The sequence below is a fragment of the Lepidochelys olivacea genome (assembly GCF_965140295.1).
Source record: "Lepidochelys olivacea isolate rLepOli2 genome assembly, chromosome: 2".
Taxonomy (NCBI): Eukaryota; Metazoa; Chordata; order Testudines; family Cheloniidae; genus Lepidochelys; species Lepidochelys olivacea.
In genome coordinates this window covers 196764510-196782264 of record NC_140412.1, presented here as the reverse complement: position 1 = coordinate 196782264, position 17755 = coordinate 196764510, and the positions used below count along the sequence as shown (strand labels likewise).

At 38.5% G+C, this 17755-nt stretch overlaps 1 protein-coding gene across 2 annotated transcripts in view; it reads left to right on the top strand.

The window, feature by feature from the left end:
* RBMS3 (RNA binding motif single stranded interacting protein 3) overlaps positions 1-14327 on the top strand; it is a gene marked incomplete at its 3' end in the record, with an annotated part of 551834 nt that extends 537507 nt beyond the window's left edge. Inside the window, exons 13-15 of one of the 2 annotated variants that reach the window (XM_084619481.1) lie at positions 6604-6684; positions 9023-9150; positions 13501-14327. In XM_084619481.1, coding sequence (XP_084475607.1) covers positions 6604-6684; positions 9023-9150; positions 13501-13507 — 216 coding nt within the window. Of the gene's footprint in view, positions 1-6603; positions 6685-9022; positions 9155-13500 lie in introns of those variants that run through there. The other variant, XM_084619480.1, reaches the window with a different exon arrangement.
* Between the last annotated feature and the right edge of the window lie 3428 nt (positions 14328-17755).

Genomic DNA, 17755 nt, shown 5'->3' with positions numbered 1-17755 from the left:
GCTCTGTTTTCCAAAAGTAAAGATTTGTGAAGGATACTTAGAGCTCATGGAGAGTAAAGGAGATTAGTTTGGAACTAGAGAGTATTCTTCTCTCTACCTTGATCTAACTTGCTCAGAGAATTAGGTAATATCTCATTAGGAAGGTTGAAAGGGACGTGATAGTTGGTGTTTGTAAATCCCCTTGTATTAATGAGCAGCAGGGAAGGGAGTTGAAATCTTCTAAAGATTTCTGGTTTCTTCTTGAACAATGAATGAGATAGCCCAGTGACTGAGATCTGTTGAATGAAGGATGCTATTCTTGGCTACGCTATGGTAATTTTATCTCACAAAATCATATTGTATTTAAGACCACTATAACTGTGGAGAAAAATATTGAAATACAGCTATATATAAAAATCATCATTTTTGTTTCTCACATCTTTTTAATAGGGAATTTTAAAATTATCACTAAAACTCATAGAAAAATTGCAGAGTCCACAGCTCTGTAGGGCTTCTAGAGTTGAGCCCCAAAATCAGAAAGTTTCTGTATGTTATGTCAGAAGCTATGGTTGCTGGGAGCTGTATTCCATTGAACTACAACTCCATCTTGCCAGAATTATAGACTGGAAGAACACAAAAAGAAAAGGAGTACTTGTGGCACCTTAGAGACTAACCAATTTATTTGAGCATAAGCTTTCGTGAGCTAAAGCTCACTTCATCGGATGCATACAGTGAGAAAATACTTTAATCCATCAGGGAACTGGGAACTCCCAGATGAGAAGGTAGAACCCAGGGGCAGAATGCCCCAAAGAGAAGGGATTTTATTCTATATTTTGTTAAAGCCTGAACCAGCAAGGTTCACAAGACTCAGGGAATCTGTAGCTTTTGCACCGTGCCAGGGAGGGAATTCTAAGGCAGGAAGGCGATTTTCCCCAGAGGGAGAAATTTATGGTTAAAATGTATCCAGCAACAGTGTGACTTTCATCAGTTCCTCCAACAATACAAATGTTTTCACGTAGCTCTATTGCTGATGCAGTGTCTAGACTTCTTGGATCGTAAGCAAGAGCTGGCATTCATTCAGTGGATCCTAAAAGCTAACTATTATCAGTGTACTCCAGCACACACACGATGTGGATTTCATCACAGCACAGATAATCACGAAGAGTGAAACTGTGGAACCCTTGCTCACATGAGTCAGACTGGTTAGCATTTATTCATACAAGTGGTCCCATTTAAGTGTACTTCAGTAGGACTGTACTCATGTAAATGTTCACCAAAATGAGAATAGGTTCCTCCATTTGTTTCTGAGTTCAACTAAAAAGTATCTGAGTATTGTGGTGAGCATGTAAATTGTTACAGTGAGAGAAAAGATCTTCCCAGGATTCACTGTATCTTTTTGATCCTTAAATAATTGTAAAACAGACCCACAGCTATGAAAGAACCAAGGTGGGTTTTTCACACTTCTTTTGCTTTCTAAAGGCCACGTGAATAAGTACTACCTCATACTCATGTTAGGTAGTACTTATTCATGTGAGTAGTCCCATTGACCATAGTAAGACTACTCAGATGAACGAATACTACTCAGTATGGATAAAAATTACAGAGTCTATATCTAGAATATAATTAAACATAGATATTAATTGGTATTTTCCAAATTCCTCTGATGTCGTGATGTGTGAACCTGGGATATGATATGTATGATATGATCAGTATTGTTATGCCACCCATCCCTGTTCGGCTTTCATGATGTAGCACATCCTGAGACTTATTGTGGCCAAGAGAGTTAACTCTTCATGTCCAACAGGCTTCTTCTATTTGCAATATAAGAAACAAGTAGACCTATAAACATTCTGAGCAAATCAATAGATAAGTCTCAAAGGTCGTAAAACTATGTGGTGTAAAAGGTATATATTTCTTTACATTTTGTTAGACTTCTGGGACTTTTTGTCCTCTATACTTTGTGTCCTCAGACAGAAACAAAAACCCTAGAAGGGAGTGTGAGAGGAATCAATCAAAGCTAAATTGGTGTCTGTAATAAGCAAGACTTGAAATTAAGCAGTCAGACATCCTGAGGTGTGCATTAGAATATTGCACAGGGTGAGCACAAACCAAAGGTGCTCTGGGTGCAGTATGTGAAAACAGTAGCAGTTTAAAGGGAAATCAGAAGCATCAGCACTTCCCACACTGTTTCTCTTTCGTGGTGGAAATTATCCGTCTTTAAAATATAGTTATAGTCACAAAAATGATTGCGCCAAACCGACACTATTTTACTGTTCCCGGTGTCTTAGAGTTGCTATTCATTTTGCTGTCAAAAAGCCAATACAGTGCTGGGACAGTGAGCGATAGCTATTCTGCTGAATATGCACAAGTCAGAATGGACTAACTACATTCCAATTGCAGAATCTCCATTCCAGATGATGGCACGTGAGAAAAATGGAGAACCATTTGATTTTCAATTCCTATTTTCATTTTGGCAGCAATGAAACTTCATTTTCCTTTTAGTTAATTCATCTGTTTACTTACAAGCTGAACAAATGTGTGTGTGTATCTCACACTCATTTCCCACTTCCTGCAGTAAAATATGTGAGAGTGGCTTTAAGTAGCGGAAATCTCTATGCAAATCTCCTAGCAGAGATTTCCCCCACATCAGTGCCTATTCCAAATTACGCTAATTTCCAAGGACCCATGGGAAACCAGCTACATTGAGACCCTGTGACTCTGGTATAGCTCTGGCCTCTAGAAATCCAATGGAGCTGGACCACCAGGGAGCCCCTGAGCCATGGCTACCTCCAGGAACACTCTTAATGCAGAATCCCAACCACACATGAATTTGAGCAGAGAAGATAATACAACTTCCATTTTTCTTCAGAATTTCTGTGAGGCTGGAGAGAAGGAAGTTTTGTACTCCACCTCTCCCCACTCCCCAAGGTAGCTAGCACTAGTCTGAGCCCACCTGTTAGCCCACCACACTCCCTAAGGTTTAGGAGAAGAAGCATATGATGTGTCAGAGAGAGCTGAGGTCCCATCCCAATACAGGAAGAGATCAGTGGACACAGTCCATCCCCTAGTATGGAAATTACTCAGACAAAGTCAACGTGAAATCTCCTCAGTGCCATCTTACAGTCACTTTCAGAGATTAACCAACTGTAGAGCACAGATGACAAGAAATTAAAGTGTTTGGGATTATCTAGTTTAGAAAGGAGAGAAATCAGGGTGGCCTTGATTGAGGTAACCCCAAGGATGGTGGGCAGAGAAAAAATTGATCAGTTTCTCTTTTTGACCTTTCCCCCTATACTATTAGAAAAACAGTCACTCAGTCCTTACTTTCATCTCCAGTCTGGTAAACAGATCCACCTAACACCTGCACAGAGTCCTATGGAAAGCAGTTGGACTGTGTGTGGGCATTAAGGGGTCCACATGGGATCCTTGATGAGAGAAAGTATGGTCCTGTGGTTCTGGTACTAACCTGGGTCTCGGGAGACTCAAGTTTAATTCTGTTCTCTGGCACAAACTTAGTGTTTGTCTGTTCCCCATCTGTAAAATGGGGTTAATGACACTTCCCCAAGTCACAGGGGTATTTTGAGGTCATATACATTAAAGATTATGAGGTGCTCAAATACTCTGGTAATGGGTGCCATGTAAGTAACTAAGAGATAGCTGATGGTTCTGGTGAATATGTGTAGTGAGGGGCTAACAGATGAGCAGCAATCCAAGAGTCAGAGTACATGGAGAAGCAGTGTGCGCTATGGGGGCTGTGATTTCTAAAGTGCACTAATGTGTTCTAATTATTTGGTCCATGTAGACCTTGCTGGTGTGCCCTAAGCATCCCCTACTGTTCTCTAATGTAGTACCATTTAAAACAGTACTATGTTAAAGCACACTAGGGAACCATTGGCATAAACTAGCAGGATCTTCATGGACCAATTAATGAGCAACATGCACCCCAGGAGAGCACATTACCTCCACAGTGTAGACATGCCCTAAGATATATATTGGTGCATCTGTTTGCAGGATTGGCACTTAATGCTTATGGGGCCAAAATTTCTGCCAGTATAGCTCAATTTCTGTCAGTGGAGTTAAACCATCAGTGAATTTGGCCCACTTTGCTTTTTATCCATTGAATTCAAAGCACTTAAAAAAGAAAAGTAGTTTTTACAGAAGGAGAAAATGATAGATGGAGAGACAAAGGAGCTTGCCTAAGGTCACTCAATGAGTCAGTGGCAGAACTGGGAATAGTCTCCTGATTCTCTTGTACTCCAAAGGGCAGTGCATTTAGAACTAATAAAAATAAATATTTCATGCATACCTCCTATACGTGTCCTGTGAAACTCATTACTGAAGGATATTGAAACAAATAAAGTGGCCTGATTTTAAAAGTGTTTTAATAATTTTGTGAGGTCTCATAGGACTTTATTTAGTTATGTGTTTATTTGTGTGCAAACTAAGATGACGATAGGGATAGTCACATCTAGTGATTCAGAGCACATATGCTGATTTTCTGCTGGGTTCCAGGAAGAACTTAAAAGAAAACAACATTGCCTAGAACTGCTTTTTTTTCTCTTCTTTACATAGATGTTTTTAATTTAAAAATAATTTGCTTCAGAGAAACAAACTTCAATGAGAATTTAAAACAGGCTTGGTGGAACTATGAGAGTTAGTACTTCACGTAAAAGCAAACAATTAAATTGGAAGAATTCTGTCAAGCATATAGGGTGGCACCAGATGACAGCAGCGTTACAAAGCAGATTGAATGAAATAGAAGCTGAACGGGCTCACGCTCAAATAATATTCTTGTTCGTGACTAATGCTCGTGACCAGAGAATAGCCCTACTATATGCTGCAGTACAACAGGGATATTTGTCTTAAATGTCATAGGTTAATCGACATTGACCAAGAAAACCCTGAACTCCTCAATCTGTAACAATTATCTTTTTGAAGAGAAACAAAAAAATATCATCAGGAAGTTGTGGCAGGAGGCAGACGTAATATGGATGAGTGACGCTCCTGTCTCTTTTTGGCCATATTCAAGGAAGATGCAGTGAATTTCATTATAATAATTTACAAATACTGTACATAATGTGGTGCCACTAATGGGAGCTTATATCCTTCACTCTTACTCACTGTTTTTATGTAGGCAAAACTTCCACTGAAGTCAGTGGGACTTTTACCTAAGCAAGGACTGTGGAATTTTGCCCTCAGTATTCTTGTATGTGCCATTTCTGCACCCCAAACATTTCTTGGGCAGTGCATCTGTTACACCCCTCTTTGTATTCTCATATTGCAGTTTTGCTGTGGACATTTCAAACAACACAGTTAATTTAAAGGTGAGCTGAGAAAGAGTTTGAAATGTGTATTTCACAATAATCAGTGGAAAAAATCCTGCAAGCACCTTCTAACTCATCCAGAAACCCTCCAGTCTTGTTTAACTCATTTTAACTCATAGAGTATCAGGGTTGGAAGGGACCTCAGAAGATCATCTAGTCCAACCCCCTGCTTGAAGCAGGACCAATCTGCAATATCCCTAAATGGCCCCCTCAAGGATTGAACTCACAACCCTGGGTTTAGCAGGCCAATGCTCAAACCACTGAGCTATCCGTCCTCCTCCTCCTCCCTCTCCCATCGAATACATCCTGGGTAGGTTCAGATCTCCAGGGCATCTTTGGAGACAACATGTTAGAGGTGCCAATTGTGAGATTGGACATACTCTGTGATTTTTGTCCAAGTATACAGATAGGACTGGGTACGAACAACGCCTAGATCTGACAACTTAATACTGATACGACATCTGAGCATTTGAACAATCTGGTGCATTCAGTCAAGAACTGCTTAAGCAATGCTGTGCATGAAGAGAATAATGCTGTACCAATGGTGAAATTCACATCCACTCATAATTAAGGACTCGTTTCCTGTAGTGCTTGGGCGAGAGAATATCTTAGAAGAAGCTAGTATTGTATGTTGACAGAATAATAATTTGGCAAAGTTTTGTGATATTTAAAAAGGCTTCCCGGATATTAAAAATAATTCATATGTAGAAGGAAATTTAGTTAGTGCCTCTAAGTACAAAAAGCAGAAACTCTCAGATATCTGATCTTTCCTGATCTTCATATCCCCACAGACTTGATTCTTCCCATGTTCAGGCTTAAAGAGTAGTGTGGAAGAAGCATGCTAATTTCAGCCCTAAGTTTGTTTGTTTTTTGTAGGTATCATTTTAAAATGTGGATTCCAAGAGCTTCCTGGGACTTTTCTGCATAATCACTGTGTGTGTGAGATGTTATTGTGTCTCCTTGGTATTTTCTTCATATGTAGAAATAGGACTCTCTCCAGTTATAAAGCATATGACAAAATAATAAAATCCAAATCCATCAGCAGTGTATACTATGATCTCTTGGTGTTGCTTTCAATCATATGTGCCATCGCTAAGCAGGTTACGATGTATGATTTTAATTGCCAATTTCCTTCCATTAAGTAAAATTATTAGCAAAAAATAATGGTGTGGCATACAGTGTATACAAACCAATATCTTCTGTACTGTAACCAAATCTGTGTAATGCTTCTAATACAGTCATCTGTGGTTGTATTGTGGTTTTCTGTTTCTAATATAAATGTGCCTTTGACTTATTCTAGTATATGACTGCTGCTGCACCTATGCAAGGGACCTACATTCCCCAGTACACTCCTGTGCCTGCAACAGCTGTCCCCATTGAAGTAAGTTTACCTCCATTCATGCAAGTAGGGTGAAGGGGTGACAAATCACAAACCTATTCCTCATTGAACCTGTTGTATATCAAGAAGGGCCTAATGTTGCTCTATCAAACCAGACCTTATGCTGCTCTTAGATTTGGGATTGCACTTCAAATTTCTTTTCTTTTCTTTCCTTTTTTTTTTTTTGAAGATCTGCAAGAGCTCTTGTTTTTGCATTTGTTTTGTTGTGCATAGGAAATGGAATAAACCATTCTTGATGTTTCATGTATTTGGGAGGGAAATGGGAAAATGCAGGAAAACAAAACCAACCAGCAAACCACGAACCCAAAGAGATTCCAGAAGAGAAGATGGCAAGAGGGTTTGGTGCAGTCCTTAGTGAGTGTAGGTAACTGCTGAAAACATACAGCAACCAGAAAAAGTGATTGAGCAATGGAAACCTTCCTCTTGTACATACAGACGTGGAGGATGCTGCACTGACTGAGTGCTTTTTCATCCTTGAGGAAGGATTCGCTCTCTCCCTCCTTGGGGCTGAGTCATGCTGATGACATTCTAATGAGTAAGTATTTACTCAACCCTGTAGAGCACAAGCTGCCGGGAGCACTTCAGCCCAACCTCCACTGCTGTGCATCTTCATAAGGGCATCTGACACAACAAGAGGGAGGCTTGGGAAATAAAGATGCTATTACTCTTAAATTTGTATTCTTCTTTCTGTTTTTAACCTCTTCTCCCCTACTTTGTGATAATGTGAGGGGCACTATTGTCTCAATACTTTAGTCTTCGGCTGTCTCTCCTCTGGAGTTGATGCTATTATTGCTCCATGAGTTGGCCAGTTGAGGATGCTCTTCGAGCAGTTGTTTTGGCACTTCTCCGCCCGCAGTCAAGTGGATCCACCATAGTTTCCCCATCTCCATAGCTTCAAATTCTCTGAATACCAAATGATCTACCACCTGGTAGGAAAGGCCCCTACTGTTTGTTTGTTTGTTTGTTTGTCCTATTCAGCTGGTCTTATTTAAATCTTCATCACATCAGTTTCACCCTAAATCAGATTTTGCTGTAAATATATCATAATGACTACTTTGAATAGCCTTATTAATTATTAAAGGAACGAAGTAGAAGACCTGCCGCAAAATGTGCTATAATCTGGCAATTATTATTTTATTATATTACCATGGCACCTAGTCATGGGCGAGCACCCCATTGTGCTAGGTGCTGTACAAACAGAACAAAAAGCTGTTCCCTGCCCCAAAGAGTTTACAATTCAAATCTAAGGCAAGAGACAACAGATGGACGCAGATAGACAGGAGCTTACAAGGAAACAGTGAGCCAGTATTGGTCAGCATGGCAGGCAGTGGACTCTAGGAACCTTTGAAAAAGAAATTGACCACTCTGTCACAGAGATTTAAAAGGCACCACCCCTTGTTTATCTAGGACTCCGATAATTGGGTGTTTTGTGCTCCCTCTTCTGGCTCTACAGGGTGCCATCTACTACCACATTCTAATCCCAGAAGAGCGCTGCTGGGTATCGTTGACGTGGTTGATGCACACAAGCACAGAAGTAAACAGAATATGGCTAATTTCACAAGCCAATAGAAATGTAAAAAACTAAAAAATGCCAAAATAGGACAAACAAAATTATCAGTGAAATCACTATAATTGCAGGTTTTCAAGGCAAATGCATATAATGTAGAATACATGCATACATATATGCCTCAAAGCCTCATTAGTGCAACGTCCTATTAGGTAAAATCTTTAGTTTGTCTTAAATTTATATTAAAAGAGAAAACATTCTAAATAAAAGCACTACATCAATGCAAATACACTTGTTCAAAGCGTGCTACGTTGTCTGTACCGTGTGTTACAGCAGTATATATTGCAAAATCCTGTGGGACTTGGTTCTGCTCTCACACCAGCGTAAATCAGAAGTTAGACCAAAGTAAAGTCAGTGTAAGTGAGGTGGTAAAAACAGATCAACCATGCGTATGTAATAAAAATAACATATACAGGGTGAAATCTTGGTTCCACTGAAGTCAATGGAAACATTGTGACTTCAGCAGGGCTGGGATTTCCCCCATAATGTGTAGATATTTTTCACTACTGCATATTAGAGCACAGTGCTCCAGGTACTCTATGAATTGAGGCTGTTTCTCATTGCCAGGCCAGATCTCCTTGTAAATTGATAGCATTTATGTCATTCCACATGTGGTTTCTGTTACCTCAGACACTCTCAACAATGCAGACCAATGGTACCGATACACAGAAATAAAGAAGTGGTGAGATGGTGCTGAACACCTTCATGTGATTAATATCAGTAAGACCTTTGTGTCCCTATTTGCTTCCGTAGGGTGTCGTTGCTGAGACTTCTCCGCAGACAGTAGCATCTTCATCACAGGAAGCCAGTGGTCAACAGCAACAGATGACAGTGGAAACATCCAGTGAACATGCACCTGCATATTCTTACCAACAGTCTAAGTAAGTAAGACTGTGATTAGTCATATATGATATTGTCTTTGGAACACAGAGAACTAAGTTCCGCTCTCAGTTGCGATAGAATAAATTCAGTGTAGCTCTATTGAATTCAGTGGAGTTGCTCTGGTTTTACACCAGACGTTGGCTCAGCAATCAGCACACTGGGCAAAATCCCAAACAGGCTCAAATTCTGCAGTGATGTAAATGGAGCAATAAGTTCCACATCTGGTTGTTAGTTTTTGAGGATGTGAATGTAACTGACAAAGTACTGCAAAACTAGTGTCCCTTGCACAGTGAGAGAGCAGAAGGGGGTGCTGTAGGAAAGTCAACCTCAAGAAAAGGTAGGGGGGCTGTTTTATCTTACCTCTGATCTCTGCTCACTACGTTTGCTCCCATAGAATAACACCACAATTTCAAAGTTTGACCTTGTTTTCAACGCACTTAACGGCTAAGCCAAGGATACCTAAAAAAAGCTCCCCATGTTCTAGAAACAAAACAGCCCTCACCTCTTCTGCCCCGGTGCCACAATGGAATTGTTACTCAGATGGGTGAAGTTATTTGTGTAGAAGACAGAGCATAAATTACTATGAACGACCCCAAACCCCTGTCCCAAGTGCAATGTACTCTCTTTTTTGCCTTGGCCTTCCAAAGAAAATATATGGCACATCACAAAAAAGCATTCACACACAGCTTTCACCCAGGAGAATGAAATGAAGAAGGATCCTCACGTGACATATGCTGGACCCTGTTTAACGGATCATGGGAAAGTACTCAGATACCATGGTGATAGGCACAGTAAAAGAAATGAAACAGAATAAAAATCTATCCATCTGGTTGGTTGCTTCATCTGCCTTTTTGACCCCTCAGCATTAAGTTGCACTTGTTTTCCACACCAACGGAAGGCCAAACTGGTGCAAGGTACACTACACCCACTTTTTGGCCAGCATACATATACCCAATGTGTAGCTTACATCATCTGTATTGTTCATTGCTGCAGAATTTGCTCCAATCACACACCTCTTCTCTATACATCTCATGTACTCAGAGGCACAGTATGTTTGTGTACCTGTTCTGCCATCATTTTCTTTAATACCCATAGAAATCAATAATGGCAATCTACTTAGAGAATATAATGGGTCAAGAGAAAAATATACATGACAGCTCCATGCTGGCTGCCTGCTCTGATCATTGTGTTCTAAAGAGATTTTGAACTAACCATTCTCATTGTCCAATTCCCTTTCCCTTAAGCCTAAAAGCAAAAAGACTTAAGTTCAGAAGCCCCCACCATGTAGCTGGGGGCAGTTTCTGCTGGACTTTTGCCTATATTGGAGGGATTGTAGCTCTTTTTTGAAATGACTGCTGGATTTTTCCACTGTAAAATTCCCATCTTCTCTGAGAATATCCCTCATCTCACATGCTCAGCTATTACATGGCTGTGATAGCAGATGCTGTTCTTATGGCATTGGTATTTATATTTAGGGGAATTTCTTTTTGAGTCATGTAGGCAGGTACACTACAGGCTATCTGGATGTTCCTTTTTGTTTTGTTTTTCTTTTTTTTTGCTGAAACATGCCAGCTGTTTCTGTGTCTGCAAATTGTGGTTACAAATGCCAAGACTTGGGAGGTGATCGATACAGAAAGAGCGAATGCAATTTCTACTTTAAAAAGAAGTTAAAATATTTTTCAAAAGCAACAGTTATAAAAGATCATATTGAATAAATATTTTTTCAGTTTAAAAGCACATTTAACAATAATGAAAACGAGGCCAGTATAAGACAATAATTTCCATTGTGGCAGAGAGGAAGTAATTAACCTGATTAGATGCTGATTCTAATCCTGTATAGCCAAGGGCATATGCAGAACTTATAAAAGAATTTCCTAGAAACTCATGGGACGGACGTTATAATCACTTCTTTAATTATATTTATCTTTCTGTGAACTAACTGGAAAATAACAACCAACAAATGGATAAGAGTATCTTAAAATTGAACTGGGTGTGATAAAGGTTTTGTACTGGCCTTGTAGGTAAGTGTAAACTAGACAACTGGTGAAAATTTTTCTCTTTCTTGGCCAGGAAAGACATTCTTTCATTTACCCTGTGAGACTGGTTTTTAATAGTGATTTCATCTTAGTGCATTCAAATTTAAGTCTGATACACTAGTCAAATATTCCCCAGCATAAACCCAGTAATGTGAGCAAATTATACCATGGATTAATTTGGCTCCTTATCCTTTAGCTCTGAGCAGAATACGCCATTTCATTAGGAAGGTACCTCAGTCATTTTAGACCAAAGGTATCTCTGTCCCATGCAAATCTTATAAATTAACGTATAAAAATGTGAAATCTTGAAAGTGAAATTAGATCGAACTGTTTTGTCTCAGAAACTCCACCCTCTTGCCTCTGGGAAAAGGTCTGTTTGCTGGACAGCAGCTCTCAGGCTTTAAGTAGGAGAGAAAGATTTTCGGGTTTTCTGGAAGGATAAATCCAGTACCAGATTAAAGAAAGCATGATGCTTCTACCTGGGAGAAACAGTCTTTTTTGAGTACAGATTTTAGGTCCCACAGGAAACTTTCCAGGGAAACGCACCATAACGCACTTACACTAATGAGAGCAATGCCAACAATCCAAATAATGCCCTTGGATAGGCAGTAAAATCACAGAAGGTGGGCAGTCCAACCTGAATGGCTGTATATAGGGGAAGAAAAACCTGAACAGCTGAAAAGGGGAATTAAAACTGAACACAAGAAATTCTGGAAGAAAAGGGATGGCCAAACAACCACAATACAAACAGGCATACAAATATAGCACTCCTGTGCAATGCATTCCCCCTTACATAAGGGCTAATTCCAAACACAAATTATGAGTTAGTGGGAATGCTGAAGACTCAGTGGCAAAAACTTTGGTCCTAGGTGCATAAATGTTGGTCAGCTTGTAGAGTGTGGGGTTCATTGACACAGGTAAGGAACTACTCTGATGGGGTAGGAGATAGGATGTACAGATCAGTGATTTGGGTGGCTACCTCTCAGGAACCACCAAGTCTTTGTGTAAGGGTGATGTTTGAGGAGCCTTCTCTGAAGCATAGTAGAAGATTTCTCAAATCACCCTCCTCCTGACAAGAAGCAAGGACCCTACTATGAGTGATTGCCTCCAGTTGCCCCCTAAGTATACAGGTACAGAATGCCAACAAATAGATGAATAGGTCAATGCTTCCGAAAATCCGTAAGGAAATAGGCAAATATTACATTCCACTGTCGCTATCTGAAAATGTCTGTTCTTTGTTTGAAAATACTGTACTGACTGTAATTATTTCACATAATGACATAGTCCCAGAAAGGAAGCTATATGGGAAAGCACTCTGATTCATTAAGGTCCTTTTATTTTAAAAATATATATACTGAGTTAAAACAACCCCCCAAAAATCCTAACTGAATATTTTAAAATTTGGCAAAAGGAAAACGATTGGCTTTTCTTATGTCGAGTTTCCACCTGGAGAGAAGTCTTACAGAAGAGCTGTAAATCCCTAAACGTGGAGGCTTACAAGAGCAGCAATAACCATCCCTTAACTATAGCATTATAGATGACACCGTAATAGACGACATTTGTCAATAGTAGCTCCACCTCCGCAGAAATATCATACTATGGTGGCGAGATTACGTTTTTGTGATGCTTCTTCCATTTTAGGTATACCTCCCTTTAGAAACAATCCCAAGTTGTTTTGCTTTAATGATGCTGTAATATTGGTCATCCAGACCATGTCCCTGGTGTTCAATTGGAAAGACTGTACATGTGCTTTCTACACTTTCTATATACTTTTATTTATTATCAGCGTGAATGATTCTACTGAATCAGCCATAACTGGCTCATTAGGCAAACTGCTGCACTGTCCAGTTATTCTTATGATCAGAAAATGTTTTCTTATTTGCAAGTTGAATTTATCCTTTTATTTTAAGATTGGCCTTCATTTTAATACTAGTGTCCAAAATAAATAGTGCCACTTAATAATACAAAGAGAGTTCTCTCTCATACATTATTACCCTTGAAGTATGTACATAACATTAAAGCTTTTTACATTATGTAAATACATATAGTCTCATTTCGATGTGCTGGACAATGCGTAAACCATAGCATTAATAAGAGTAAAAATCCTTCTGCACTGAGTAGGAATGCCCCTAAAGTAGGATTTCTCTGCTTTGGCCTCACTATTTTCAGCTTAGTGGCTGTATCATATTTAAACAGCTGCAAAGTTAGTTTTGCTTGGATACCTTTTAAAGGGAATTGGGTGGAAAAAAGGACAGGAGCCTATTTCAAAGTTGTTTTGACTTAATGACCACTTTAATACAATTGTTTTCACAGACAATAAACAGGACTGAAGAATGTCGGTCTGAAATCTTTGCCTTGAATGGAGAAACTTCATTGAACAAGAAGTTGGCTTCCAGTTTGCACAGGCGTCAAATGAATGCTTTTTTTTTTAATTTTCTACTTTCCCAACGAAAACACAACAGTGTTTTTATGTGCTGTGCAAATGGTTCCGTCATGTAGTCTGACAGTTTTATTTTTGCTATATTTTTTTTAATTAAAGAAAAGACCCAGAGGAAAAACACTGGGTTGACATTTCATCTGGATGAACATTTGAATTCAGAATTTACCTGTAGCTGTAACTAGATTTTTTTTTTTTAACATCAAAACTGAGAATGTCAAGAGGGAGCAAGTTGACAAGAAAACTAATTGTCTTCCTCAAAAATTAAGCTACTTTTTTTCTTTAATTTTTTTCCTTCTTGTTTTAAATCTAGTGTGGTTTTGTTTTGGGGGTATTTTTTAGAAATGTTTAGGTAAGGTTTATCTTGAATCTTAATTGCCTTAATTTTAAGGACGTCAGAGGCTCTCAAGGCAAGCTGTCAATGTCTTATTAGAAAAACCGAAAAAGAATTGAAACTTTCTCACACTGGTTTCAGCTGGTGCAGAAGTTTAACAGACTGAGATTTTGGGGTGAACATCAAAAAACTGTACAGTTTAAAAGAAAATGCTTTTCTTCTTTTGGAGAAAACTTGTTGATAAAGGAACTGTGGCAACTGTAAGGGTTGGAAAAATGCTGGAACTTTTATGAACTTTGTCTTAAGTGTTGACAGAAAAAAATTCTAGAAGGCTAAAGCATTTTACAGTAAAGTTATTGAATTGAGAAAAAATAACTGCATTATAAAGAATGCAGGGTTTTTTTTCTTGCAGAATGCAAATTTTTTTTTATTTACAAAGCGTGATCGCTAGCAAAAGCATTAGTGCTTTTTATCTGCAGTCTTTTTTATGAGCTTTAAGAAGTTTTTAGTCTGCTTTGCTTGTCACATTGCAAAAACCTAGCTTAAGAGCATTTAAAAAAACTTAAGTAGATAGGAGCTTATGGTCAAAAAAAAGTGCAAAAAAGCAATAGATAGAAGAAATTGTTGACAATTTCTGTAGTCTTTCCTAGTTGTGATCAAATGCAGCCTATGGATGGCCTATTTTATACCAAAGATGAAGTGACACCCTAACGCAGTCCAGAAGATAGAGGTTTTTTCTTTTTTTTATCTTTATTTGACCTACATGGCCGGACCAGTTCTTACTTTCTTGTTTGTTTAAACTATCTTCCACTGGTTTTTTACTTACTGCATATGTTTATAATGATAATTTCAGAGCAGTTGGTACTAGAAGCTTGTACCTCCTGTCTTTTGCATCATTTCAGAGTGTGAGGAGATCTGGGTTACCGACTACCCAGATGGGCTTTTAATTTTTACGAGTTTTCTGTTACATTGCCTGGTCGTTTGTATTTCTACAGAAACTACAGTCTTCCTTCTGAATTCTAACATCCTACAGGTTCATTTCCTCACCTCAGTCTTTGTCACCTTGCAACATGTATAGCCACCTTGATTCTGTATTTGTTTTTCAGTGATGCATTTGAGTCACCTATTAGATGCCAGAGAAAGCAGACTTAATCTCTATTCTCATTTTAGCTCTCCCATTGCAAGCAGAAAGTTAAAAATTACTCACGCTAGAATGCTCATGCAGGCAGGAAGTTAATAATTCCTTTTCTCACCTAGGATTTCTGTTGTCTTAATACATTGGCTGACAATCACTAATTGGTACGATTAGTCAAAAGACAATGGTAAATAAATTGAGTCAGTTGAAATCTATTTTAGGAATGACAACTATTGCACAGAGAGATCCTGATTAAAATCCTTGCTTTTTCCAAACAAACAAGGGGAGAACTAAGTCAGAACGAGACGCATGGGATTTTCTCTTAAGGCAGAAAGATCAAAGAAAAGCAGCATATATATATATATCATCTAAACCAAACAACTGAAAACTTTTGTCCATCAAAAAAAAAGGGGACGCTTCACCACAGTCACTGTGGTACATTAGAAACAGGGTATCCATTAAAAAAAATAAAATGAAAGCATATTTATATTGGATCAACCTGATTTAGCCACCCTGACTAAACAATATCTGAGGTTTAACTGATTTTTTTAAATCACATATTTTTTTAAAATGACTAAATCAGGACCTTATTTTGTAATGTAGGAAATGGGGTGTGGGAAGGGGTGGGTTACCCAAGCAAATGGCTGCTAAATATGCAACATGTGAAAGAGAGGGATGGGATCTTGTCTGGTTAATTGCCGTCGCTCCAGAGCCTGGTTTTCAGAAGGGCGAAAATACTCCCAGCTCCTGGTGACTCCACCTGGAGTTGTGGTTATTCAGGGCTTTTTAAAATCAGGCCCACACTAACATGTGGGGGGGAAAGAAAGTAGGGTTTCCATCTTCTAGAAAGACCTCTAGCTCTTTCCTTTCTGTTCCACGTGCTTCCTCATTGCTGTTTTCTTTTTGTGAATGACAGTCGAGTTTTGTCCTTGGAAAAGGTATGGGAAAAAAATCAAGCTAGCCTTATTTTCTTCCTTTTTACAACTCTGTGTGTGAACTCTTTGTATAAATAGAGATTCCCCAGGCACCATTGAGTTGAATATGAAATAAATATATGTTGTTCTGTTTCTGTACAAATTCTAATGTGACACACAAAAAGGTCTCATTTACTATCAACAATGAGGCTACAAGGTAGCTACCATGTGGCTGATGAATATGCTGAGGTACCTTCCTGTTTCTAGTCAGATCTCTGCTGCTTTATTTATACATTCAGAAACATTTTTATTATTATTTTGAGCAAATAAAGTAAAACAATCTCAGTGTTTTTTTATTAAGCCGGTCAGGCAAAGAGATATCAGGATGCCTGTCCCTTTAAACTGTTTTAAGTACATTCTGTGTTAGAATTGTTCAACTTTTTGCCATGCTACAACATCTAATATTGTTTAAAAACCAAAAAAGGGGAAGAAGAAAAAAAAGAAACACAAAGCGTCCTGTAAATCCAATTAATCATGTTATTTTATTGATCCCAGTATTGATTAATTGGTAGCTTATGAGTTGTAAACAGTTATGTATCAGCAGGTAAGAAATAACATACTCAAAATACAGAAAATGCTTAGATGGGAATCCTTATTTTTAAGAATCAAAGGTGAAGTAAAAGAATACAGATGTCATCTACTGAATGCAGTGCACCTATCTGCCTCTTCGGCATCATCAAAACAGAGATACCCAATTGCTTCAAAAAACTAAAGCTGATTTTCTTTGTGTTCTGGCTGTCAAGATTCTTAGTGGGGTTTTGGGATTTTTTGTTTGGTTGTTTTTTTTGAGTGCTGAATTTGTACATTCAGTATCTATGTCATGCCAATTTAGCCTTAAATATCAGGAGAGTTCCTGAAAGGTTGCAGAAACTACTCCAGAAGTCTAAGGCAATGGTGCCTAACCCAAGTGTCTGGAAATAAAATCAAATCCATAAGCTGAACTGCATATGTACTTTCCATCACACCCGAACTCTTGTAAATAGTCAACTTTAGACATTTTTTTTCTTTTCAAATAAATGAACATGAAAGGTGTCAGAAATATGCTGGGAAATTCGGAATATGTAGTTGTCACTGACGATTGAAAGATAATTGGTATGATGGAACTAAATACAGTATAATATATTGTATTTGGAGCTGCTAGTGACATATCCGGAGCCTAATTCAGGGCACTGAAAAGTCTTATTGTCCCAAGTGAACTAAAATGCTTAGGGAGCCCTCTTCCTATCTGGCTCTGTTGCTGATTTTGTTAACACTGGTCACCTGTGACAGTCAGGCCTAGAATTTTGGTTGCCCTCATCTTCCCTTCCGCTGAAATGGACTCTTGAAATGTCCCTCGCAGATGAATACTTGTATGGTTCTGTTTGCCAAGGGTTTTAGACTGTCTTGACATGATAGTTGAGACATCCAGTGTATTGCAGAACTAGACTTATTTTAGAGCAATTTCATCATGTTGTATTATCTTCTGCTGTGGCTGCATGCACAACTGTAGAAGATGACAGATGGTGATAGGAAAGTGAGGGATTCTGCAATGGGATTAAGCATTAAAATGGATTTTTACATGAGTAAAAATCAAATGAAGGGTATTATTTATGTATGTGTGTGTACCAAAATTCAGCAAAGATGAGGAAGCCTGCATTGTAATAAAGTTTATTTTTAATATGTCATAGTATTTTGATCTATATTATGTT